Genomic DNA, 26,669 nt, shown 5'->3' on the forward strand with positions numbered 1-26,669 from the left:
TGAGCTGAAGGTGTGCCTGTGTGGAGGAGCTGGGTGTGGTGATGGTAGAACGTAGTTTGGTGGTAGTTTGTCTCTGTAGCCCAGGCCTTGATTCCTGTCCTCAGCATTACATAGGCATTGTTGGCTCTGGTTCCTTAACAGTTAGATTTTATTATGAATTTATTAAACAAGGGTATCTCCTTTACAACCTGGCTACTCTAAGCAAGAGGGAAAGGAGGCTCAAGAGAACAAGAATAAACCTTCCGGGTATCAGCTCCACAGGACGAATCCCTAGGCATCTCCAGAACTGCACATGGATCCCCTCCCTGATAGGAGCAATCCACACCCTCGTGGTCCCATCCTGCAGTCTTCTCTTCCGTTTTCTGTCTGCCTTCTTTTAGTCAGTCTGCAATCCCTGGTCTCCTCTCCGGTTCCCTCCTCCGATAGATGGTCAGTTTGCATACAGTAGCCCGGCTGGACTCCCTGGTCCTTTTGCTTAATTCTGGACCCAGGATGGCTCCTCTCAGTCCATCACGTTTGTCTCAGTGGGGGTATCCATGGTACCTCAAAGGGGCAAAGCCCACCAAGATTGCTTTCACTTGAGGTCCAGTCACCTTTCTTCTCGGGGTGCAAAGCCCGCCAAATCTGCTTTCACCTTGGGCCCAGTCATATTCCTTCCACAATAAGTAAATACATAAATAAATTAAAATATTATTCATATTAAATTATCTATACATTAATTTAATACAGAGAGTTTCCATTGCTTCTCCCTAGAGCATAGTAGTCTTGGGACCACACTGGTGCTCCTCAGAGGCCTCAGCCTGATGCAGGAGGCTCAGGCTACAGGTGCCATATTGCATATCGCAGTGAAGACACAGGCATGAGGCATCAGAATAGCCCTAGACCTGGTTAAAGCTCAGTGCTTCCGGGCTGGTTCAGTTGGCTCCTTTTAGAGCAGTGCTTCTCAGCCTTCCTAATGCTGCGGCCCTTTGGTACAGCTCCTGATGTCGTGGTGACCCCCAGCCATAAAACTATCTCATTGTTGTGTTCTGCTACTGTTATGAGTCGTAATGTAAGTATCTGTTAAGGATCTTTGATCCCACTGTGATCCCTGAGATTGTGAACTGTAAAATACTGTCCTCTGTTTAGCGTGGTTGAGCCCTAACACACACCTGTAATCTAAGAGCTTTCTGTACGCAGGCTTTAATAAAGGTAATCCTAGGTCAAGAGGTGGAGCAAGAAACCAGCTGACAGGGATTAATGAGTAAGTAAGAGGGACTTTGAATTAAGGGGTAGTTAAGACAGTGTGCATAAGTTAAAGGGGCTTTAGCTCTTGAGTGCTTCAGTTCCATGGCATTTGGCTTTTGGGGCTTTGGGGCCCTTGAGCTAGCAAGTCTTTGGCCTTGGATTTTTTTTTTTTTTTTTTTTTTTTTTTTTTTTTTTTTTTTTTTAGCCTTTTCATCCTATGCTGTCAGCAGAGCTAGTGAGCCTTTTAGCCTTTTCCATTGGGACGTGAGCTGAGTAGGAAGGTCAGCTGGGTGCTTTCTCTGCCTCTCTGAGCCAACAAGTTTTTCACCCCAGCATCTGGTGCCTGAGTCTTTCTTGGTAAAATAGAGCGACTGGATTTTCTTTAAAACAACAAATATCTGATATGCAACTCATGTAGGAGTCAAAACCCACAGTTAAGAGCCATTGTTTTAGAGCGGGATCTAAGTTATGTTTTCATATAACTTCTCTGAGACAGCTGGTAGCAGGTAATCTTTTATTTTCAATCATTACATTTCAATCGAATTTCATTTTCAAGCAAAAACATCATTTGGTCTTCAATTTGGTATAATGTGTGGCTGAGAAGGCTACCTGTCAGGACTTTAAGAGTTGCTTGAGGGTGTGCCCAACCCTTGTCCCAGGATGGTTAAGAATTCAGCCCAACACAAAACTGTGAACTAACTTAAAGTATTATGAAGGGTAAAGTTTTGTTTTTCCCAGTTTTATTTTTCCTTTTGGTACTCGATTTCAGGGTTTTCAAGCGTGGAAATTGTAGATGACAATGTCGCTTGGTAATGTCACACAAAATAAACACGTAACTGCGGACATCTGGATTATATGACGTGGCTGGAGGCCACTCTTCACATAGTGTTGCCCAGAGAGCAAAAAGGCTGAACATTCCTGGGAGTCCTAAGCTTCATTTTCCTGCTCTGTAAAGCAGGGAGTTAAGATCTCTTTTCCAGGTTCCGGTGACATCCCTGGGGATGGAATCTGAGAAGCGCCCAGGGCCTTGCTCGCTATCTGTAGAAAGGTTTGTAATCCCCCTAAAAGGCTAATTTGTGCACCCCTTCTTTTCTTAAGCTCCCGCAGCCCATGGTGGGGTTGGCCTAGCCAGCCAGTGGCATCAGGTCCTGGGAGAACCGGGCAGACCCGCCCCCACTCCCCCCCCCCCCCCGATGGCGCGGCGTGCGAGGCGGAGCCCAGGGCTATAGAGCCGCCTCCCGGCGGCGCAGGCGGTCCACTAGGGAGATCCCGGGGGCTGCTCCTCATCACATCCCCTTCCCCGGGCGGCCTCTCGTTGGCCGCGTCCGGGGTGAGTACGGCGAGCCGGAGCTCCGCGGCTGCGCGCTCTGAGCCATCATCACGGGGCTGCGAGCCGGGTGGGTCCAAGCGATGGGGCCGGGCGGACGCGGAGCCTGCGCGGTCAGGCCTCGGTGCAGCGGTCTCGCCTCCCGATCCGCGGGCGCGCTGGGGGCCTGCAGAGGCTCACCTCGGCCGGGGTCCGGCTCCGGTGCGGGCGCTCCAGCGCCGAGGGCGGGGGAGATGGTGCGTCCAGAGGGGAGGTATGTCCGCCAGGAGGGCGCATCCGCCGCGTCCGGCGCTGGCGTTGCCAGGCGCCACTACCTGGAAAAAGGCCCATCTTTCTGCGTCCCGCTTAGACCTGGTCTCACCTGGGGCAAACAGCTCAGCAGATGGGTACTTCCGCGCCTGTGAGGGACAGGCTGAGAGCTGAGCTACCTCGGCAGTCACCTGGGATTTGAAGGACTTCAGACACACCTGCTGATCAGTATCTCTTGATGTTCTGGCTTCCCTTAGATAAGGGTGATTATCTCTTGGTTTGGGGTTCCAGTCTTGAAGGGTGTGGGGGATAAAGACCTAGGGAAGGCCTTTGGTGGGTGGGATTGGTAACCTTAGGAGGGTGTTCACCAGGCCGGGGGCCAGCGCTTGCAAAGGGTTCCCAGGTGAAACACTTTCATGAGGAAGTGGGGGCTGCCCGGGCTGATGAAAGAGCAAAAAGAAGGTGGTAATTTGAGATGAAATAAAAAAGGCCTTTCAGTCTCATTTAAAAACAATTAGTTTCTCTGTCTCTGTCTCTCTGTCTTTCTGTCTCTCTCTGTGTCTCTGTCTCTCTCTCTGTCTGTCTTTCTGTCTCTCTCCCCCCCACCCCCGCCCCTCTGGTTCAAGTTGAGAAGGTGAAATTCAAGATAGTGTGTGGACCACCCGTCCCAGCACCCTGCCAGAGGGTGCTGGAATGTGTCTCCTGTGTCTCCAGGGAAGGGAGCAATGCTTTGTTGGTTGGTTTTCTTTTTTTCTGTTTTTAAAGTTCATTTTAAAGAACGGGTTGTGGACACTGAAAACTGCACGGTATAGCACAAACGTTTGTGTGCCTGACTGCGTTTGAGAGAAATCTACAGCTTTTGATTGGGTTAAAAACAAATCAAAAAGAATTGCCGACCACGCAGAACTGTTTGAGGAAGAATAGGGAGGGAGGGGCAGAACTGCGACCCTGTTATTACATTTTATGAGCCACTTGATATAAGTAGTTAGTACCTTCTCAAAGCTGAGCTAGTGATAGTGTGTGCCTTGGGAACCAACCACCAAACAGGCTCTTTGAAAACCTTTTATCCACATTGGGAACATTTAAAGCAAGTCAGCTTAGAACTCGTAAATGCAGCCCAGACTGGCCTGGAACTTGGGGGCGGGCAGGCCTCCTACTTCAGTCTCCTGAGTGTTTGTTTATAACCATGAACCACTGGTGACTCCTGGCTATTCTAGTCCTTTTTTTTTTTTTTTTTTTTTAATAATCAGTGAACAATGATAAGTGCCAGAATTATCCAGGTTCCTGCTGAAAGTATAAAATTCTTGCACCCCGCCCCAAGACCATTGAGACAAAACCTTTGGGTGTGGACCCGGGAATAGGTATTTTAAGAAGAGTACATGGGGTTACAGTTCTCTGGCTAGCACTGAGGTTCACTGACAGCCTGTGTGTGTGTGTGTGTGTGTGTGTGTGTGTGTAGAGACAGGGGCTTGTAGGGCATCTTTAAAACAGGCCCTCTTAAAATTTACATGTTCAAGTTGCCACCAACTTTATGTAACTAAATGTTACTGTTCCCTGTCTATAATAATATCATTTAGAAATTTTACTACTACCACTACCACTATTATTATTATTATTATTATTATTATTATTATTATTATTATTATTATTATTCCAGAAAGCAACAGCATTGTTTCTGGTAATGAGCTACCCCAACCCTGAATTAGAAACACAACTTTCTTAAATGGATCTCAATGACTAATTTTGCTATTTCGTACAGGTAGAAGTCATGTATATACGTACACATATATTGCATACTTGGGATTGTGTTTTATATACATTTTTGTGTCATTTGTTATCCACTTGGCAATGGTGAACTGTTCCTCTGTAGTTAGAGTCTTTTAAACACCCAGTTTTGGGAGGTGCATGCTTATGTGCACATGTGCGCAAGGAGACCGGAGGACAACCACTGTGCAATGGGATTAAAAGCCAGTGTCACCATGCCTGACTCTCTTGGTCAGGTTCTAGCATAGTAAGCTAGCGCTCTCTCTCTCTCTCTCTCTCTCTCTCTCTCTCTCTCTCTCTCTCTCTCTCTCTCTCTTCTCCCCCCCTTATACACCTTTTAATAAAAGCATATGTTCTAGAATATAATATGTCAGTTAAATCAGATTATGGTTATTAACATTTGAGTTCATGTCAAGGTTTTGTTATTTTAGCAATGTCAATGTCAATACCACAGTTTCCTCTTATTATAAACTGCCCCGGACCGTCTCAGTCGGGTATAGGTCCTTGGGAACAGGAGTTCTGGAAGCGTTGGTGGGCAAGGATTCAGTGGTGACAAAGAGTCGAACCCAGAGGAAGTTTGAATCTGAGTGTATTTTTCAGGCAAGCAGTCTAGATTTTTATACACATTTTTTTGAAACAGGGAGTGTTTTGTGGCTACATTTCCCATGGAGTAGATTCAAGGGAGTCAGTGAAAAAAATCAGGCATACACAGTACAAAGTACAGAATGCAAAAATAGTATTGTCATTTTTGAGTTATTGACTTGAAATGAAACAATACAGGGTACAGAATGCAAAGTAAAGACGTCATCATTCTAAAGTTATTGGCTTGGTATCGGTTTGCATGTGCCCTCTTTGTCAAGGGTCAATGTTTTCTCATTTAGCTTTTACCCAGCACCTGTGTGCTGGGGAGTGTGGGAACCAAGACAGTTTTTCCTTAGTTCTTCTTTCTAATATCTGAATGCCACTATCTGGAGCTTTTTAGCTAATGAATAATTGTTAGCCATGTTTCTTTTAATAAGTGGAGAAGACCAGCAGAGCTTGGTGGTGAACTCCAGGCCTGAAGGGCCCCTGGCTGCAGTCCCATCTTAGGGCATTTCATTGAAACATCATCATGTTTGAAGGGTCATGGTATGGAAGTAAGGTTAGGAGAAAGAATAGAGACAGAATAAGCCAACACAATGAGAAAAAAGAAGGCCGCAGTCAGTTACTCGTGGCAGGAACATCAGACCCATTCCAGGAGGCTCTCCCTAGGCAGGGGTCGTCGCCTCGGGTTATGCAACAGTGTTTGTCACACAGACTCCACTGGAGGGGTCGTGACAATAAACTAAATGGTGGCAGGACAGTCGACAGATCCAAGGTTCTGCTCCATCCTACGTTCCTTCTCACCTGCTGGTTCTGAGATTGTGTGTAAGAGTGTCACTCCTTGGTGACATTCCAGCAAGGGGGTGGGGAGGGTCTCAGATGTAGCTGTTTGGACCTGTCAGTTCTGGAGTGGCATGCAGTAAGTTATAGCTCTGTACCCTCCCCTAGAGAGCCGGCCAAAGCACATTTGGAACCACAGATGAGACGTGTTTTCAAATAAATGGCAGATACACTCAGAAAACCCAGATCATTGGCCTGGAAACCTTCATACAATTGATAAGAGGTTGAACTAGCACTTTGACATATCAGACGCCTGCTTCTTTTTTCTTTTTTCTTTTCTTTTATTTTGGTTTTTTCGAGACAGGGTTTCTCTGTGTAGCCTTGGCCATCCTGGACTCACTTTGTAGACCAGGCTGGCCTCGAACTCACAGCGATCTGCCTGCCTCTGCCTCCCGAGTGCTGGGATTAAAGGCGTGCGCCACCACGCCCGGCCTTCTTTCTTTTTTTTCTTTTTTTTTCTCCTCTTCTTCCAAATTATCTTGGAGCTTCTCAACCCCAAGGGCCACTCACTGGTAGAGCTGACCTACAATGACTGCAGAAGGTGGACTTCCGTGACCCCGCTGCGGAGTTACCGGAGAGCTGAGACTGACACAGGGAGGGCTACTCAAGTGAGCTTCCACAAAACCTCCCACCAGAATTCTGTGAGACTTCCATAAACATATATTACATAAAACAACTCAAGTTGCTTGCTAGATCAGTTAACTTCATGTTTCCGGGCGGTTTCATGGCATCTTTGGTTATAAATGGGTCTTGCAGAGCTACAAGCACGCCCTTGAAGAGGCTAGTGGAGCCTGCCCCTTCTTTCTCTTACCTTTTGGCTCAGGGCTAAGAAATTTTGCTTCTTACATGCCACCTACCGTGATATGCTCTCTAACCACAGCCCATAAACTGTGAGGCCAAAGGACCATGGGCTGAAACACATCAAACTGTGGGCCAAAATAGGTTTTTATTTATTTATTTATTTATTTTTATGGTTTTTTTGAGACAGGGTTTCTCTGTGTAGCCTTGGCTGTCCTGCACTCACCTTGTAGACCAGGCTGGCCTCGAACTCACAGCGATCCACCTGCCTCTGCCTCCCGAGTGCTGGGATTAAAGGCGTGCGCCTGCCACAACCACCCAGCTGAAACCTTTATCAATACTATTTAGACTTCATTTTGCCATACTGTTGATAGACTTTATTTATCTATTAGCAGGCTTTTGAGGTCAGTAGGTCTTACTGGTGATTTGATACCCGAGTTAAGGTGGTGTTAACTTTTCTGTATAGATACCACTTGAAGTTAACACTTGAAGGACTTGAAGGAGAGTCTTTGCAGCTAAGTAGAGACAGAACTGCTCAAATCTCCATGCATTAATTCTAATGCCTGTGGGGGAAGCTGGACTAACGCAAGGGTTGCTGTAATGTTTGCTTAGTGGGGGTTTTCCCCCTTCCTGGCTCTTAAATTGCAAGTTCCCTGTAAGAGAGAGCTACCTTTTGTCTCCTACACTTTTCTTTGACTACTTATATCTGTATATAATCTCTGAAATTAGTTTTATTATGTAGCTTATAACACATGGCACATTTTTTTAAAAAAAATCAAATGTTTCCAGTTGGGAGTTGAAATGACTTAAATTTTTTATACTTATTTATTTATTGATTGTGTGTGTGTATATGTGTGTGCACGGATACACATGGGCATGCATGCACATAAGCTACCTTGGCACACATGTGGAGGTCAGAGGTCAACTGTAGGAGTTGGTACCATTTTTGTACCATATGAGTTCTAGAGATCAGACTGAGGTTGGTGACATTCGATGACAGACGTCCTTATCTGCCAAGCCATCTTGCTGACTTCTACACTGTAATGGCTGTGATCCTTTCTAGCTCATTCTTACCTCAAAGGTGCCATAGGAATCAGGGTGATGGTCACTCAGAACCTCCTCAGGAAGTTGTAATTGAGACCTAAGGAGAGTGCGAAAATGCGTGCAGTAGTCAGCCTCTGGGAGCTCTCGTGAGCATCAACCTTTCCCTCTGTGCTGCCCCAGAGCATCTCAAGGTAGCAAGGCCAGGTGCTGGAGGCCACGTGCCCACTCTGCCTTGTCTGTGGTATGTGTGGATAGCTTCAGAGGTATTGGGGTATTGATTTTCCTGCTCACCTGCTGCTCAGTGCTGCCACATCCTTTCTGTCTGGTGCACAAGCATTTACTGCATAAATGTGGTGCCTACCACATCTGCCACACGGAGGCGCGGAAATGGCGCATGGATAAGAGATTTCGCAATGGCGCATGGATAAGAGATTTCGCAAGAACGGATGTTTATATCACGTTGTGATTGATTGTAGCTTATCTTCCTTATTAGATAGTTTTTATTACTATGGAAAGTTTAAAAAAAACCACACAGAAGTACAAAGACAGTGGGCCCTTAGGCAATTGTCCCCTACCTATCTCAGTGTTTTAACAGTCTTATTTCTTGTGTTACTCTTCTTTGGAATGAGAAAGGGCAGGCATAATTGGAAAAAAAAAAAAGTGCAGATATTAAAGGGCTGGGGGGAAAAAAAAAAAACCTCAGCAAGGGCAATGCTTTCCTTTCTGGCCTGTCCGTGGGTGTCCAAACCTGTGCTTAAAAGTGGCAGGTGCTCAGAGTGGACAAGTTGCATTGAGGGAGGGAAAATAAAAGCAAATTCTAGGGCGGATTTCTAGAAAGGAAAGGTGGGTGAGGCGTTGTTCTAAAATAGCTCCTTGACATTACCTGAACTTGTTCTCTGCAGATTGCCCTGCCATCTCCCAGATCAATGCCTTGATGAAATAGGAGACTGGTTCAGGGAAGAGGGAGAGGCTCATAGTTACTTAAATAATGGTGCAAATAAGTTCGATGTCACCTTCCTGAGTACCACCTGGGAGTCGCCTGCCCCAGAGATAATTTATGTTTGAAAAGCCCTTGTGTTTCTAATTATGGAAGTTTTACATACTCCTTGAGAGGAAGGTGGAAACTATCACCACAGGTGTCTTTACTTCAGCAGAGGTAAGGTCATAATTAGCTTGGCTAATAGTCTGATATCACATGAATCAATGTGGTAGTCTGCAAACGCTTGTAGTTCTAGAAATATGTGGCAGGTGTTCGGGTGTGCCTTCTCGTTAAATCCTTACAACGTCATTACGAAGTGAGCACGTTCCCTCCTCCCAGGTTTTTATGTAAGGTAGGGAAACGTGTGGAGAGCTATTGTCTCCAAGCTTGTGGGCACCGAGACGTCAGGGAGGCGGTAGATCTCTCCCGAGCAAGTGGAGGTATTCTAAACCCTTTCTATCTCTATTTTCTCTTCTCACAGAAACAAGGAAGTTTTGTCCTTTCTTCTGTCCCATCAATTTTATGGAGGACACTTATGCTTATAAGGGGTAAGTGTTTAATTGGGCCAAATTTAGCCTCAAGACGTGGGATCAAATAAGTATTAAGTAAGCTTTTGTGGCAGTCTTTGCCTGGAGCATAAGTGTCTTGTCTTTGAACAAATTCCATATATTATGCCTCCGCGATATCAGCTTAACATTATTCATAGCTCTTTAGTTCTCAGAGTTCTTAAAGATATTTTTAAGACTGGAGAGGTGGCTCAGCGGTTAAGACTACCTCCTGCTCTTCCAAAGGACTCATATGCAGTTCCTAGAACCTACGTTGGGCAGTTCATGGAGACCTGTAACTCCAGCTCCAGAGAACCCGATACTGTCACCTGGCCTCCGGTGGCACTTGTACTCACAGCACACACCCGTACACAGACATACACATAATTACAAATGAAATCTTAAAAAAATGTTTAGAGCAATTTAGATTTAGAGTAAAATTGGACAGAAGGTGTAAAGCTTTCAAATGCTATTCCCACCTCCTGTAGCTTTTTTAAAATTTTAAGTCAAGTCTCCCCACACCCTGTGAATGAGAGAGCTACATAGGTTGTTTTTGTCTTAAATACTTACTGCTCCTCACACTGCAGTCAGTTTGTGGTCATGGATTCCTTAAACTCCGTGAGAATTTCCAGGCAGGGTTTCCATAAAAAGCTTTTAGAAAAGCAATGTTCAAATGTCAGATTTGTAAGAGATTTTTCTAAAACTTGATCACCAATCCACACATTTAACTTTCCCCAAATGAAGTCCACAAATCCACAAGAGGTTGTCTAGCTGGCCCAGAATCCCAATGGCTTCCTGCCAACTGAGGGGAAGAGAGCAGGTCTCCAGGAAGATGCACATGCCAAGGAGAGGAGCCGGAAGGTCCTGGTGAGTTAGAAGGCCATGAGAGGTGCCTGTGTGGCTCAGCTGTGCTCGGATCCAGGCATGAAGGACAGAAGTAAAGTATCCACAGGAGGGTGCGGCTGATGAGCACAGTAGCTCACATCCCAGGCCCTAGGCAGGTTAACCAGTCCTTCGGAAGCTCTGCTTCTTGTTTACAAGACAAGGAGACCTGCGCCATGAGGTGGTTTAGTGGCTCAAGGTGCTTGCTGACAATTCTGACACCTGACTTTCATCCCTGGGGCCCACGTGTAGAAAGGAGAGAATGGCACTTCCAGCAAGTTGTGCTCTAATCTCTGTAATGCGCCCTGCACCCATAAATAAATGTAAGTTCAAAAACAAGGAGACCAAAACAATTCTTATCTCACAGAGACTTGTTTGCCAGTTGAAGCCTTGGTTCCCAGTGTACTTGGAGATGGGGCCTTTGGGAGACATTTAGGTTAAGGTGGGGTCATGTAGATACCACCTTCATGCTGGAATTAGTAGTCATATAAAAAGAACAAGAGATATGAAATCTAGATTTAAATCACCTTCTCTCCCTCTAAGCACTCCCCCCCCCCCCCCCCGTGTGTGTGTGTGTGTGTGTGTGTGTGTGTGTGTGTGTGTGTGTGTGTGTGTGTATGTGTGTGTGTGTGTGTACACACATGTAGCAGGGAAAAGCCACTGGGGCTATAACTAGTACAAGAGGCTGACCATACTGGACCCCAATCTGAGATTTTCAGAAAGCCTCCAGAAGCGAGAGAAGCCAAGTCACAGTAGTTTATTACAGCAGCCAAGCAGGCTGAGATAAAAGGACTGTAGTCTCGGCTTTAAGAAGTACAGGCCTGCTGGGCGTGGTGGCACACGCCTTTAATCCCAGCACTTGGGAGGCAGAGGTTGGTGGATTGCTGCTGTGAGTTTGAGGCCAGCCTGGTCTACAAAGTGAGTCCAGGACAGCCAAGGCTATGCAGAGAGACCCTGTCTCAAAAAACAAAACAACAACAACAGAAACCAAAACAAAACAGAAGTACAGGCCTGCAAAGAACTCTGAGCCACCCCAAAGACAGATCTCTCACTGTACACACGGATCTGTAGCTGTCTATCATGGAGGGCTCCAGCCAGCTTTGGGGAGGACCTGAGGTTGGGTGGCATATATACTTAATGCATTTCATTTTCCTTTCTTGTCACGATATTTAATCAGAAGTATTTCCGTATTGGTCCTTGCCACAAGACCGATTGATTACCTGGAGTCTGGCTTTAGTGCTTGCTGCTGCATTTCCTTGATAAGATGCTTCGAATTGGAGGCATAATGTGACTTTGGTGGTGCAGAGCGTATGTGGGGGGTGTTGTGAGTTGCGCTGCACAGGCCCTCAGCCACTGGTCTTGATGGTGGGCCCTAAGGACCCTGAAAAACTGGAATTTTGTTAATAACTAAGAGCATAGCCCCTCTCAAAGGTAAAATTTTATTATCCCACCTCATGATATTGAAGTATAAAATCAGAAGGACAATTTATCACCTGTGAGATATACCTCAGATAAAGGCAGCTGCCAGTATATCTGCCCACTGGCTATTCCTGGACTAGTCTCTTTAATGTAGCAGTGATAGTGATGGTCATTATTTGGTGGCCACTTAGTGCATGTCAGGAGGCTGGTCAGTACTTTATTTGATAGCCCATCCCTGTAGGAAGGTAGATATTATCTAGGCAGGTATTAATTTACTCCCATGTTACAGAGAAGGAAACTTAGGCTTAGGGCATAAGTCACATGGCTGATAAGTGGTGGAATTATGGCTTCTCTTTGAACCCAAGTCCCTAATGTTTACTTACTTTTCTTGTTGACATCCTCTGTTTGGGTCTGCTTGTGTTTGTCTCACCCCGCCTCACTCCGTTGGGCTCTGCCCTGGGCTGATCTTCTACAGCATCTCATTGAGACTGCAGCTCAGCTGGGATTGGGTTTCCAATATGTGCTGAGGTCTGTTGTTTTAGGACAGGATCTCCATCCAAAACAACACATCTTTTGTGATTGCCTTTCAGTGGTTTCTGGAGCAGAACTGCCAGGGAGTGGCATACGTCACCTCATGAGTTGTCATCACATTCTCAGTCGTACTGGAAAAATACAATCTGAAACCTCCTCGCTCCGGCGGAAGCAGAGCTACAGTAGTCCTCACAAGATAAGCCATGGGCTTCCACCTACCTTACCACCTCTCCTACAGATTGCGTTTACTGTTGCTTCTTAGCCTGTGTCTGACAGTGGTTGGATGGGCCACCAGCAACTACTTTGTGGGTGCTATTTGGGTGATCCCCAAGGCAAAGGGCCTCATGGCGAGTTTCCATAAGGTCATACCTTTGGGGAATGAAGACACGATGGCCCTTGGTGCAACCACGAAAAAAGCGGAACTTGATAACTGCCCTTCTGTGTCTCCAAACCTCAGTAAGTATTTTGCTGGCTCGGTTCTGTAAGTACTGAAAAAAAAAAAAATTATTTAATAGGTGTGCAGAAAAGTGAAAAAAAAAAAAATCATAAAATGACTATAGCTTGGAGGACAGCCTGCCAGTTGAACTATGGTGTCTCCCGTGAGTTGTGTAAAGTTCTTTCTTCTTTTCATTCTGTATCCTGACTCCAGGCCTCCTTGGTCTTCGAGCCTGACATACTGGAAGCATTTGCTTGTGCATGGCTGCTGCAGCTCAGCGTTTTGCTTCAGCGTCTAGTTTGTTGATTTTCATCAGTATACAGAACATAATTTTATCACTCTTACTGTATCAGGTCAACCGATTTGGACCTATGGTTCTGTGCCACCTGTTTCTCACTCTGTAAGGCAGCGGGCTGCCTTGGCATGCTCCCCTGCATTGCTAATGGGAGATGCAAGTATGGGCAGCCTTTCATTTGTGACTCACCTATTAGTGCCCTTTGGCCACAAGGATAGAGTTGAGAGCCAGGTCTAAGTACTTCAGTGATTTTAGGTTTATTTCTACAGGATCTTCTATGTTTTGGTTTCCCGTTGATGGTTCTAGTGGACATAGTACATTTGAGAGACAAAACTCCCTCACATATATTGAGTCTACAGCATATCAGAGTGCTCATACTTTCCCAGACAGACCTATAAGCCTTCTTTTGTTTTGATCCCCTTTCCCAGAATGCTTTCCTCAGTCCATGTCTGCCTAGTGGGTTCCTATGTAGTCATCTGAAACTCAACTTAGATCTCTTTCCTCTTTTAGGAAGGACTCAGGGACTGCCCCATCCCCAGCCCTGGCCCTGGCCTCAGCTCCAGCCTCAGTCCCGGCCCATCTCGGCTCCCTGTTGGTCACAGTGTACTTCTCCTATGTTTGTCTGTCTTTCTCTGGAGACAGTGATCAGGCAATGTGTAGCTGGGGGTGCCTTGTTCTAGCTATGTAGTCTAGCCGCCCTCCCTGTGTGCACTAGGACAGACGTCTGTTGGGAGGCTTTGCAGGTCCGCCATTCTTAACCTGCTGTGGAAACTGCAGCCTGTCTGTCCTAGCATGCTTCAGACTGTTGAGAGAGGCTGCCTGGAGAGGGAAGGAGATATATAGTACAAGCCACAAGCAGCTTGCAGATTTAAAGCCTGTCTACTGTCTGTGGGGCCTTTGAGGGGGCATAAAGCACAGGGGAGGTTACCTCAGTTCCTTGCAGACTTCTGCCTCCTCTCTTACTGGTCAGGCTGGACTTTGAATTCAGGTCAGAAAGCGGGCATTGCTGATATCTGAAGCCTTGCCCAGGATCGAATACCCCGGGCAGCCTCGAGTTTCACTGGCAGATGTTGTGTTAACTGGAAAGATCTACGTTAGTGGCGTGAGGGGAGAAGAGTTGTGGAGTATATACAGCTGTCACCCTGCCTAGGGAGTCCAGGGGGTTTCAGCTTCGTCCTAGTGCCTTGACTTCAGGAAGCTAAGCTTGAGGAGTGTAGGGCAGAAGTGGGAAAAGTCCCAGTCTGAGTCAATAGAATGTTCTCGGCTTTTCTATTTCACCTTTCATCTGGTGGAGGAGTTGACTCCTCCTCATCTTTAGTGGGCAGTGAGGTGGCTGGGCAGCCTGCATGCCTCACTCAAAAATGGATCATAGAGCCAGAGTTGATTGCCCAGGCCCAGGAGATGCTCTTAAACACCAGCTCCTTGCTTCATCAGCAGGCTGTCATTGTCATATCATTCAGTGTACAGTTCCTAACTAAATGAGACTTTAATGGAATGAAAGCGATAGTCCCCAATGGTGCTCAGGGTGCACCAGGAGGAGAGCCGCGCCGTCACCTGAATCAACTGTGTAAAACCCCAGAGCTTTATGCCATGGCTCCTGTTACAACGTGTGTCCTGGGTTGATTGCAGGAGGCCAGAGCAAGCTCCTTTTTAATCCTGACCTCACTTTGGAGGAAGTACAGGCAGAAAATCCCAAAGTGTCTGGGGGCCGGTATCACCCTGAGGAATGTAAGGCTCTTCAGCGGGTCGCCATCCTCATCCCTCACCGGAACCGAGAGAAGCACCTGATCTACCTGCTGGAACACCTGCACCCCTTCCTGCAGAGGCAGCAGCTGGACTACGGCATCTACATCATCCACCAGGTGAGCGTGGGGCTTTCCAGGGCCCCGGTACCCCGGGGACGCAGCCACACACCTGTTTGTTTTGGGTGAAAGGATCGTCATTAAAATGAGAGCTTTCTTCTCTTCCCTCACTTACCCCGGAGGAGAGCAGAGGCGATTCCGGTCCTGAACGCGGAATCATGGGACCAAGCTCTGGGAAATGTTACTGTCCTAACATGCTCATCCGGAAAGCCTCTTTTTGAGAGCCCTCCCACGTTAGCCAGTCCTGGCCCATAGGCACCCCTGAGCTCTCCGACGGTGTCTCTCGTTCCTTCTGGGTTTACTGTGTGTTGGGTTGGGCTTCTGCTTGTTGGTGTTGAGTGTGTGTGGCTGTGCAGGAGAGATCTCACGAGCGATTTCATAAGAGTGCCAAGTGGTGCAGCCAGTGAGTTCTGTGGCTTTCCAATAACCTTGGCCCTTAACTCCACCTCTACTTATCATTTCAAACAGGAGAGGTTTAAAATTTTACTTTCTTGACTGGCTCACCTGGCCTCCAGAAACAGTAGGAACAGCATGTAAGCAAGCGTAGGCAGCCTTGGAAGAGTTCAGCTTTAAGGCGAGTCAGTCTGTGGTGGGTGACCAAACATCCCCCTCGTTGGTGTTAAACTGTATTAAAAGAACAACAGAGCATCAACTTAAACACCTGTGTCTAAGCTTTTTTTTTTTTTTTTTAAATCATCCCAGGCCATTCAAATAATGCTCCTTCAGATCCTTAGAGCCACTACTGAGAGTGTGGGCAAAATCATTAACTGCTTACTCAATATTGGATGTAGCTACTAATAGCAATTTTAGGCAGAACTGGCAGCTAATGGGCTCTCCTGCGTAGTGCATACTTTATGAGAGGCTTCATAATCAGGGTGCTTATGTAGTATGTCTGTGCCCAGTTTTTAGGACTTGAAATAAAACTTCAGAGTTTTTTTTTTTTTTTTTTTTTTTTTAGGTTTTATTTTTATTTTATATGTGTGAATATTTGCCTGCGTGTATGTAAGTGCATCATGTGCCTAACTGGTGCCCACCAAGGTCAGAAGAGGGTGTTGTATTCCCTGGGACTGGAATTACAGATGGCTGTGAGCCATTGCTCTAACCACTTAGCCATTTCTCTAGCTCATGTAGCTTCTTGTTTGTTTGTTTGTTTGGTTGATTGTTGAACAGGGTCTTTTGTAGCTGAGGCTTGCCTGAAATACAACCAAGGATGATCTTCACTTTCTCATCCTCCTGCCTCTACTTCCCAAAAATTGGGATTGCAGGCAGGCATCATCACACCTGACTAATCTGATGTTGGAGGTCAAAATCAGGGCCCCGTAGGTGCTGGCAAGCACTCTACCAGCCTAGCCACATCTCCAGCCCACTTACTCTGTTTTAGAACTAATGTTGTTTTTAATGTCATTGGTTAAAACTGTGACTTATTGAGTCTGGGTTCTTATTTAGGATGGTCGCTACCAAACTATCTTTAGTTGGCTTTTTCGCCCAAAGATTACTTGTGTGTATGCCGTGCTTGCAGGTGAGTGTGTGCATGATGTGACCTGGTTGGTTGTCTCCTTGTACCGTGGAGAGGCAGGATCTCTTTTATTGTTTCAGCTGTTGTATGCTCCAGGTTGGCTTACCTACCTGAGGGGTTCCAGGCAATTCTCCTGATTATAACTTCCATCTTATCACAGAGGTAACACCTGGGGCTACAAGTGTTTTCATCTTGTCTGGCTTTTTTTTTTCCCCCTTTAGTTGGACCAGTCATTGGCCACACCCACAAGTTCTGTACCATCTTTACCCTAGCACATCTTGTGGGGAGGAAAAATGAGAGGTTTTATGGCTGCATTGGTGTACCAATCCCTCCACTGGAAGTCTGGTTACAGAATCTTTTTTTTTTTTTTTTTTAATGTGAGTTCTGGGCATTGAACTGCGGTAGTTAGGCACGTGTGGCAGTCTCCCACCCTGTCTTCACTAGGCTAGCCTGAAACTCTGTGTCCTGCTGCCTCTGCCTCCTGAGTACTGAGATCCTAAGTATGTGCCACTCTTCCTGGCTATGTAGTCTGTTATGCTCTCAAACAGAGACATACCTACTTTTGTTAAACTTTCAGGAAAGTGCTGTGGTAACCTCTAACAAGTGCTTATAATTTCATTATGATGACCTATCAAATCAGACTCTGTTCTTTCAGAATTCGGTTAACCTTGAGCAAAGCTACATTGAAAATTCCTTGGGTCACACTGCACATAAAGTATTGATGACATTTCAGGCCACGTTGTCTTCAGATCTGTTTGTGCGGCCGCTGTGCGGGATAGCCTCCACCATTAGTGTTATAACAGGATTTTCATAAGGTGTTTCCAGGGAAGTTTTGAATAGCTTACAAGTATTAGCAACAGCCTTCTGTGTTGATAGGTCCCAATTTCTTTTCTTTTCCTTCCTTCCTTCCTTCCTTCCTTCCTTTCTTTTCCAAGACAGGGTTTCTGTGTTATCTTGCCTGTCCTAGACTCGCTTTGTAGACCAGGCTGGCTTTGAACTCACAGTGATCCTCTGGTCTCTGCCTGCCGAGTGCTGGAATTAAAGGTGTAAAGCACCACTCTTGGCTCGATAGGTCACACTTTCTTGGTCCTTCCTGACAAGCTCTTAGCTTAATCTCTTGCACGGTCAGTGTCAGTGTGTCAGGTCAGGTTAGCTTGAGATCAGTGCAGAGCTGACAGGAAAGCAGGGATACTAATTGATGGGGAAAGCACATTCAAGAAGTTTCGCAGTTCATATGGAAGTAATAAAGGCACTTTAAAAATGGAGTTTAGAAGAACATTTAACATGAGCTCTGTTAAATTTTAGTGCACAATTAGTGTTGCTTTATTTTTATTTGTGTTTTTAAACGACATCTCTCTCTCTCTGGGTGTGTGTGTGTGTGTGTGCACACGCGCGCGCTGAAATGCCACATAAAAATTATTTTAGCCTCTTCCATTTTTTAAAAACGATCTTGGTAGCTTTTAAGTGTGCTGTTCAGTAGTATTAAGTGTGTGGCGTGGGGTGTGAAAAGATGACTCAGCAAGTGAGACCACACCCTGCTATGGCAGAGTACCAAGCTCAGATGCTCGCACTCAGTTCCAGCAGCTCACAACTGCCTGTAACCCCAGCTCTAGGGGGCCTGATGCCTCTTCTGCCCTCAGAGGCCACTTACACCCGGGTAGCATATATTCACATGGGTAGACACACACACACAGAGAGAGAGAGAGAGAGAGAGAGAGAGAGAGGAGAGACAGACAGACAGACAGACAGACAGACAGACAGAAGACAGACATCCGGGAAGGGAGGTGGAGGAGGGAGAGAAATAAAATAATTTTTAAAAATATGAGCCTGTTTTCTGACCTGGTATGATGGCTCATGCTGCTATCTCATCATTTGGGAGTCTGAGGCAGGAGAACTGCTGTGAGTTCCAGGCCAGCTTGGAGAACTGTCTCATAAGCCAAAACCAAAGAAACTCTACTGAACTTTCTTAGTCTTTTTAGATAAATTATCCACCATGAGACAACATGCTAGGCTCAGGGGATGCTTCTAAATTACAGCATATAAATATATGCATGAGACACAAAGCCAAAAGTGAATGGTCTTTTGTTACGTTGCCTTTCGTCTGTTAGATCGTAGTGTGTGTCATCTTGTGAATAAACAATAGTAATAGAAGCCACTTCTACAGGGGAGCGAGGGGGGACACGGCAAGCCCCTTCTCCAGAACCGTTTCATTTTCCTTTCCACTCTCAATAGACCGGAAGTAAAAAGTTCAACCGAGCCAAGCTCTTGAACGTGGGCTATCTGGAGGCTCTCAAGGAGGCAGACTGGGACTGTTTCATATTCCATGACGTGGACCTGGTGCCTGAGAATGACTTCAACCTCTATACATGTGGTGAGCAGCCCAAGCACCTGGTGGTTGGCAGGAACAGCACTGGCTACAGGTAAGGCGGCTCTGGATACAGCTGTGGCGCGTACTTACTGTGGCAGAGCGACAAAGGCTATAGTGTGGTGTCCAGAGGGAGTGAGGGAAGCAAGAAATGGGGGAAATGGCTCATTTTCCCTTAATGTGCAGAACAACAACTAAAGGATGAAGTGGGGGGGGGGGGAAGGTCTTGTCCAGGAACACAAAGGGAGAGAGTATGTAACCCAATAATTGTGATGCCCCCTCCCTCCCCGCCCCCCTCAGTACCTGTGAGGGACTTGACAGGCTTTCCCACACAGTAGAATTCCAGTAACTTGTTCATCCATCCTGACTTCCTCTACCGGACAATGTGATGATGGCACCCCCTGGGCCACTGTTTGGACATCCCATCACTTTTTTAGGCTATCTTGCTAGAGTTCTAGGAAACGGTGGGGCTGCACACATCCATATTAATAGTCGTCTTGGGAACCAGGATACGCAGGCCAACTTCCTTCCTTTCAAAGCTACCATGGGAAATGTCAACATCCCTTCACGCCTCTCTAGTTTTGTCCCCCAAAGTGGAACAGATGATTTTTAATTGTGTTTTATACCAGCTCCTAGTCAAATACAACTGACGGGAAATAGCGATTGAGATAACTTTTAGGTAAATTAAACTGATTATATGCACACACACCCTGTCACCTTCCTCCAAGCCCTATCGTTCTGTGTAGTTATGATCCTAGGCTAAGGGCCAAGGGGCCAGTTTGAAGAGGCAGAGTAAGTACAGGTCTAAGGAGACAGGAAGCTCCCATGAGAATGTGGCTGAATCTGCAAATACAGCTGTAAGCTATTAGTAGGCAGGAAGAAGAATGTATGTATGAAAGTCTGTGTGAAAGAAAAACTAATTTGTGAAGTACGGTGCTAGCCTGCCAGAGCATATAGTGTGTGAAAGGGAAACTGAGTCTCTTGAGACCTTCCTTGGTCTTCCATGTTTCTCTTTGCAGTGTAGGGCTCTCACTTTTGGGGTCCCTAAGTGGATTCTTTTGTAGCTCTCATGAGAATTCTTCTAAGGGTAGGAACATAGCCCACACCTGCCCCTTCCTTATGAGGTCCCTGGGACAAACCAAAGTTTGATTCTACCAAAGTTCACCCCGTGGAGCCATGTGTTTCTTAGGCTTACTTACAGAGCATGCATGAGAAGCTCCTGGCAGGCACATGTGTGACCCTAAAGCAGCCTTCTGGGAGGTCTACAGTCAGCATGGAAGGCAGCTTCCCTAGGCCCACAAAGATGGTGGTCCTTTGGGTTAACGTTCCCTAGCCTATATAATTTATCACCTCCCCAGACCTCAGGGCCATGTACAGTTAGGGCATTTCATAATATGGTTGGGAGGAGTAACTGAAGCAGAGGTGAAGATCCAGTGACCTCTCTGCTCTCTCCTTCTATGAGGACATGTCAACAGTTCCCATGCCCAATTGTGACTAACACTTACTTAACTTAAAGCTTCCTGTTCCTTTTGAGCAATCACACAGGGTGGTTTAGGGACAGGCCCTGGGCTGAGAGTCCAGATTACATCATTTGTAGTAACTGGCCATCAGGAAGCAGAGATAATTGCCCATTCCTGTCGGGAACTGATTTTGAGCTTATACTCTGGTGTCGCCATCATGGATTCCATCAGATGCTGTGCACTTTAAGAGATGGCCTGTGCCTGAATCTTGCTGTTTAAGTTGTCCTTCTGTTTGGCCCGACATTGCTATTCCCAGATATGGATGGCAAGCCTGTGCCTCCTTTACATAGTTGAATACGGTTACCTTTTGATGTAAGTGCAAGCTCTGAGGAAAATTGTGGCCCTCTTTTAGAAACCAAAACGAATGCTGTTTGAAAACCAGTGCGTGTGCGAGTCCCTTCTGGGGTAACTAGAGTCTGATAACCTTGGACATAAGTCACTGCTAGTAAGTGAAAGGAATAGCACTGTTCTACATATTTTATTTTATTTTATTTTTGTTGGTCTTAGGCTGATAGATGCCATTTCCCAGGATTTTAGGTGTGTGAAAGTAATTGCGGTTGTCAGTCATGGTTGTCGATTTGATTAGACTGAGAGGTGCCAATGAGATCAGTTGGGTATGCCTGAGAGGTGCATGGTAGGTCGTCTCCAGAGACAGATCATGCGGGCTCTGAGCAAACCAGGGGTGTAACAGTGGACTTGTAATCTGATGGCGTTAATGGGAAGGGCTGGATATTTTTCAGAGATGGGGTTCACTTGGAGGAAGTAGGTCACTAGAATTATGTTCTCAGGGGCTATATCTTGTCCTTGTCCTCTTCTTCATCTTTGTATCTTAACTGCCGTGAAGTGAGTAGCCTTCTCTACTGGCCGTACTGTTCCCGCCGTGAAAGTCTCCCTTGTCACAGGCCCAAGAGCCAGTTGGCCATGGATTGAAACTATAAGCCAAAATACAGTTTTCCTCCTTTAAAATTGTTTTCCTTAGATATTTGTTGTGAGTGTAACCTGACTACTATTAACTAAATCTATTCCATTATAGCATACATAGGGTCACTAGTTTGTACCAGGAGTATGGAAACTACTCAACTCAGCATAGCTTTGGGGATGCCACTTGCTGGGTGGGAGGTGTCTAGAGTGTACTGAGTCTTTTTTTGTTTTTCTTCTCGGTATCAGTATTTAGTTCACCCCAGACATTTAGAACTGTGGTCGATTAAAGTTGGAAATCCTCTACGTATGGTCACGTGGTCCTGTTCAGTAGTTCCCACCACCTGCGGTATGGAAGGGCGCCGGAGCTGTATTAAGGGTTGGTTCTATCTCAGCTTGGTGACATGTCACTAGAATGCAGAACCCTTTCGGGGTGGTACTCTCTGATGTACCTTCCACTCTTCTCCTGGGCTTGTAGCTTCTTGTCTTCCACGCCAGTCTTAGCAGTGGTTCCACAGATGCTTCACTCTTCTTCCTCATTCTGTTGTTGTCCAGTGATGTCTCCTACCCCGCTGCCTTCAAGTGCCCACAGCTGCCGAGTTATCTGTAGCCACGGGGTCTCTCATGACCTTGGACCCTGTGTCCTTAGGCTGTTGGCAAAAGCCCTAGGGTCATCTCAGATTTAGCCTAAGAATAATTTATTGTCTTGCCCTTATAATCAAATGGTTTTTTTTCATACTCAGTTCTCATGGAAGACATTGAATCCATGTAGTTGCCCAAGCTAGGGGTTCAGGGTATCGGGGTGGTGTGTTGAGTTCTCTAGAAAGCAAACTCTAAGACGGAGGCAGCTTACAGAGTGAGCGCGCCCGAAGCATGGACTGGAGTGGTCTCCTGATTTACACCTTCCATTCCTCAAAGAGAAAAAACGTAGGGAAAGCCATCTATTCATCATGACACTCCTTCATGCCGAACATGGGTACAGCCCAGGATCCTTCCTCACCTGGTGCCCGTAGCAGCCTTTATATGGGATGAAATCTGTCACTGACAGTTTGAGGCGGTAATGCACTCTCACGTATCTTTTCAGACCTCTGAATACCAGTGTTATTAATAACAGGCGTGTGGGATCCCCTTGCTTAGTGGGGTCCCCCTTTATTAGTGATATCAACAGCAGGTCAAAGGCCAGCAGTACAGGGAGGTGGACACGAGACAGAGTAAATGGATGGAGTGGACGGAAGTATGCCATCCCCCAAGTCTTCCTAGAATGCCATCCCCGAAAACAGAGATGGCTAGAGTGTCTGTGGGGAGCGAAGGGGTTTTGTGCCAAATGTCACCACTTTTCTCTCTCTCTCTCTTGTTGCTCCAGGTTACGGTACAGTAAATATTTTGGGGGTGTCACTGCCCTCAGCAGAGAACAGTTTTTCAAGGTGAATGGGTTCTCTAACAACTACTGGGGATGGGGAGGAGAAGACGATGACCTCAGACTCAGGTGAGCAGCAGAGAAGGCGCCTTCATGGGTCGGCCTGCTATCGGTGGCGACTCTCGAAGCCTGTCCTTGTGTGTAAATGCCAGGCTGCAGAGTTGGGCTTAAAGGGTGGCAGGGAGTGAAAGGATGGCAGAATGACCTAAATCGTTTCTTGTCAGTTGGAAGCCTAGAAACCAATGGGGGTTGTCTGTTGCTGAGTTTGGGGTTCAGAAGTATTGGCAGGGCCTCGGGTCCCAGCAGTGAGTGAGAAGTCCCAGACTTAAGGTTTTCTGTGAGACTTCCACTCTGGGCTGCTGGAATAACTCCTGGAGCCTTTCAGACAACTTTCTGCTCTGGAGGATTGAGGGGAAACTCCCCTCAGGATGTCTGTCCTCCTCTCTTACTCCCTTTCTTCAGAACAGTGTGTGTGTGTGTGTGTGTGTGTGTGTGTGTGTGTGTATGTGTGATATTTCCTTTTTTTAATCGCAGGTTATTCTTTTTAATTACTCAATGGTAGATAAATGGGATAGACTTCAAAATAAACTTCGTTGTTTTTCTAGGGTTGAGCTCCATAAAATGAAAATATCCCGGCCCAAGCCTGATGTGGGTAAATACACTATGATCTTCCACACCAGAGACAAAGGCAACGAGGTGAACATGGACCGGTAAGCCCTGGATTTGCATACCTGGCATCCATCTGGGCATCAACTCTCCTGTGTAGCTAACACACCATTGCTGAATTGATCACATAAGCCAGTTCACTTTGTTAAAAGCTTTTTAATGTAGACTCCAAAGCAGAACCAAAGCAAGGGAGGCTGGTACCTAGACCCTTGATCGCTGTGATTGTAAACTCCCAGCTCCTCTGCTTTCTCACACTTTTTCTTCTGTCCACTGGATTCTTTATCATAGCATCTGTGTGTACGTATTTTCACATGCATCTTTAATTATAAAGAGTCTATAAAAAGAACCATAGTACCATTATCACGCCTAAAATAAAATGAACAGCGTATGTATTAGGTCACCACATGTCCAGTCAGTTTTTAGATTTCCCTGATTGTCTAGTAGAGACCTCTTTAAAAAGAAGCATTGGCTTGTTCAGCATGGTAAGTAAGCAAGGTCCACGTTATTATCAGGGTGATCTCCTTTGGCCTAGAGGCTCTCCTTTGATTCTTTTTCTGTTTGGGAGACAGAGTTTTACTGTCTACGTGGTCTGCTTTAGCCTCAAGTACCCCACTGTCTCACCTTCTGAGTGCTGAGAGTACAGGTGTGAACCACCACGCCCTACCATTTCTTTTCCTTGTCTTTTTCCTTGCAGTTTATTTATTGAAAATGTCAGGTCGTATATCTAGTAGATTCAGAATCACCCCCTTTATGGAGTTTTGCTAATTGTCCCCTAGTGATCTGATGTGTTCTTGTGACCTCTATATTATTGTTGTTGTTGTTGTTGTTGTCGTTATTTATTTATTTATTTTGTAATGCCAACTAGGAGAGCAGGTTTGGTGTCAGGATGTCCTGTGGCTGTGGGTATTATCAGCTGATCTACTTAATTTGAGATTTCTCATCTATCTTTACCTAGTGATTTTTATTTTATTTTATTATTATTATTTTTTTTTTTGACTCAGGGTTTCTCTGTGTAGTCACGGCTGTCTTAGACTCACTTTGTAGACCAGGCTGGCCTCGAGCTCACAGCGATCTGCCTGCCTCTGCCTCCTAAGTGCTGGGATTACAGGTGTGCGCCACCACTGCCTGGCCTTCTCGTGATTTCTAGCACCTCTTGCTCATTGCCTAAATCAAGGGTTGAAAAGCTGTAATATCCCGATTCTTTCATCCCATCTTCATTTCTTGAATCTCTTTACAAGGAAGGACATGCTCTCTTTATCTGTTTGAGTACCTTGGGGTATAGTTCCTATAGGAAAGGCAGACCGAAGAACGAGAGCCGAGCACTGGTGGATTGTTTGCTTTCCAGAGTGATAATCTGCGATTCCTGAACATGCTTCAGTTTGTAGTTCTTGTCCTACTTGGGTGGCAGGAGCATGGTCTCCGTTTTGGTCAGCCAGAGCTCTTCCAGCTGGCTTCCGGGTGCGGAGGATGTAATCCTCCTGTCCTTGGGCACTTCCTGCTCTGTGCTCAGGGCAGAGCTGATGTCCTAGTCTTGTTCTTCCCTCTTCTGCCCAGTCCTGGCCCTTTCACTGAGGACCTCCAGCAGATAAACTCATTGTGTATGTGGTTCTGATGGAAGAATTTATGGCTTCTGTTCTGGGTTTTTCACCTTTGAAAAGCAGTATTCAACAATGTTTTGCTCTTTTTGTTAGAGGCTACAAGTCTGAAAGAATAGACTTTTCTGTGTTGTTCCTGTCTTTATCAATAATTGTATATTTTTCTGTTTGCTAATTATTTAATAGTTACAAAAGAACACTTACAAATTGTATAAAAAGTATGAAGTATACCCAGACAGACCCCGTAGATATGTTCACATGGCCTCCCTAGACCTACACCCTCCTTCCTACACCCACCCCTGCCCTAGGTGACACTTTCCTAAACTTCATGGCAGTTGCTTGTCAGGTCATAATGACAATTCCTTAGGCTATTTCTTGATTTTCTTGTTTTCCATATGTTTATAATCCTAAACAAAATAGAAATCAGTTTTTCACATTTCCAACCGTGTGTAAGTGAAATCACACTGTCTTTTTCTCCTTTTCTCCTTATATAGCCCGACTTTGTGCTTCTGATCTCCACCCACTGTTGTCATTGTCACGGCTGAGCTCCTAGAGACCTCTTCAGTTCACTGACCACTTCTCTGCCCCTGTTGCTCATCTTCAAGCACAGAGGTGGCTTACCTTTCCTCAAATGCATCCTGTTTGGTTGTCCGTCTGTGCCCCTCACCCACATAGTCTTTGTTTAGAGCATCCTTCCCTTCCTTCTTCACTTTGTGACTTTCATGTCCTTTAAGCCTCATGATGCCCCCTTTATTTACACACACACACACACACACACACACACACACACACACACACACACACACACACTCTGTTTTGAGGCTCTTATGAAAGCTATGTACCCTCAGGTGTACAGACAGCCTTCTTTTCACAGTAGTGGAATGGTCAGAGATTCCTGGTGCTCAGTGAAGGGCCTGTTCAGAGTGGGCAGCACATGCTCCTTTTCTGTCAGTGGTTCTTGTAATCCCTCTGTCCTGTAGATAGGCGCCCACTTGAGGTAATGATCTTCCATTATTGGTCCAGGGTGGCCTGACGTAGGGTTTGTTAATGATGACGTAGGGTTTGTTAATGATGATGCAGGGTGTGATAATACCTATTCGGCAAGGAAAACACAGTTTTAAATTGGTAATGGGAAACCCAGCAGGAACAGTAAATTATAAAGCTGCCTGGGCTACACTATAGAGCAGAACAGGAAGCAGTGGAGATGCATGCCATGTTTTCCTTTTCGTCGTTCTCATTGGCTCTGTCTGTCTTCAGGATGAAGCTGTTACAACAGATGTCACGAGTCTGGAAGACAGATGGCTTATCGAGTTGTTCTTACAGACTGCTCTCTGTGGAACACAATCCTTTATATACCAACATCACAGTGGATTTCTGGACCGGTGCATGACCTGGGCCTTCTGATGATGTTTGGGAGAACTGATGACTTGATTGTAATAATGTTGGCCTAGAGACTTCCATAGTAGCACACATTAAGGATTTGTTCCAGCTAATTTTTAGGCTGTAATTTTCCGTTCTGTGTTTTTCTAGCAGAGCTCTTGACTATGTAGAATGTCCAGCCGTCGTAACAAGACAGCTTTCTTAGCTGTTTTGATCATGGCGATGGTGTTGTAATGCACACGCTTGAAGGACGAAAGGTAAAAGGCCGCAGTGAAGGCAACTTGAGAACTGTGTCCTTCAAGGATTGACGTCATCAACGCATTATGAGATTGAAGAGTGCGGAATAAAATTCCCCAGTGTCTCAGAGAACCAGAATTGCTAAGTACAAGACAGAAAGGTACTAAGATGTGCTTCTGTGACTCATGTGTCCTGTTTGGCCATCCATGAAGTTGTGCATCCCAGATGTGAAGAAAGCCATAAAAGACGGGAGCAAAGTCAAGAATCAGATGCCA

At 45.9% G+C, this 26,669-nt stretch overlaps 1 protein-coding gene across 4 annotated transcripts; it reads left to right on the plus strand.

The window, feature by feature from the left end:
• Positions 1 to 2,462: 2,462 nt before the first annotated feature.
• On the plus strand, positions 2,463 to 26,400 carry B4galt4 (beta-1,4-galactosyltransferase 4). Of its 4 annotated transcripts, none has more exons than XM_051149914.1 (8): positions 2,463 to 2,624; positions 9,292 to 9,358; positions 12,247 to 12,643; positions 14,548 to 14,780; positions 18,529 to 18,716; positions 22,463 to 22,585; positions 23,122 to 23,226; positions 26,035 to 26,400. In XM_051149914.1, exons 3-8 carry the CDS (start codon positions 12,391 to 12,393, stop codon positions 26,165 to 26,167), a joined length of 1,035 nt encoding a protein of 344 aa, XP_051005871.1. In that variant the 5' UTR covers positions 2,463 to 2,624; positions 9,292 to 9,358; positions 12,247 to 12,390; the 3' UTR covers positions 26,168 to 26,400. The 4 variants fall into 4 exon arrangements, with proteins under 4 accessions (XP_051005871.1, XP_051005874.1, XP_051005873.1 ...); XM_051149917.1 differs by having other exon boundaries at positions 2,536 to 2,557; XM_051149916.1 differs by lacking the exon at positions 2,463 to 2,624 and adding an exon at positions 2,854 to 3,066.
• Positions 26,401 to 26,669: the final 269 nt, after the last annotated feature.

Source organism: Acomys russatus, chromosome 8, assembly GCF_903995435.1.
Source record: "Acomys russatus chromosome 8, mAcoRus1.1, whole genome shotgun sequence".
NCBI lineage: Eukaryota > Metazoa > Chordata > Mammalia > Rodentia > Muridae > Acomys > Acomys russatus.

Coding starts and splice junctions, on each gene's coding strand:
- B4galt4 (XM_051149914.1), top strand. CDS start 12,391: ATGGGCTTCCACCTACCTTACCACCTCTCCTACAGATTGCGTTTACTG. Junction 14,781..18,528: donor GCATCTACATCATCCACCAG/GTGAGCGTGGGG, acceptor CACTCTCAATAG/ACCGGAAGTAAAAAGTTCAA. Junction 22,586..23,121: donor GACGATGACCTCAGACTCAG/GTGAGCAGCAGA, acceptor TTGTTTTTCTAG/GGTTGAGCTCCATAAAATGA.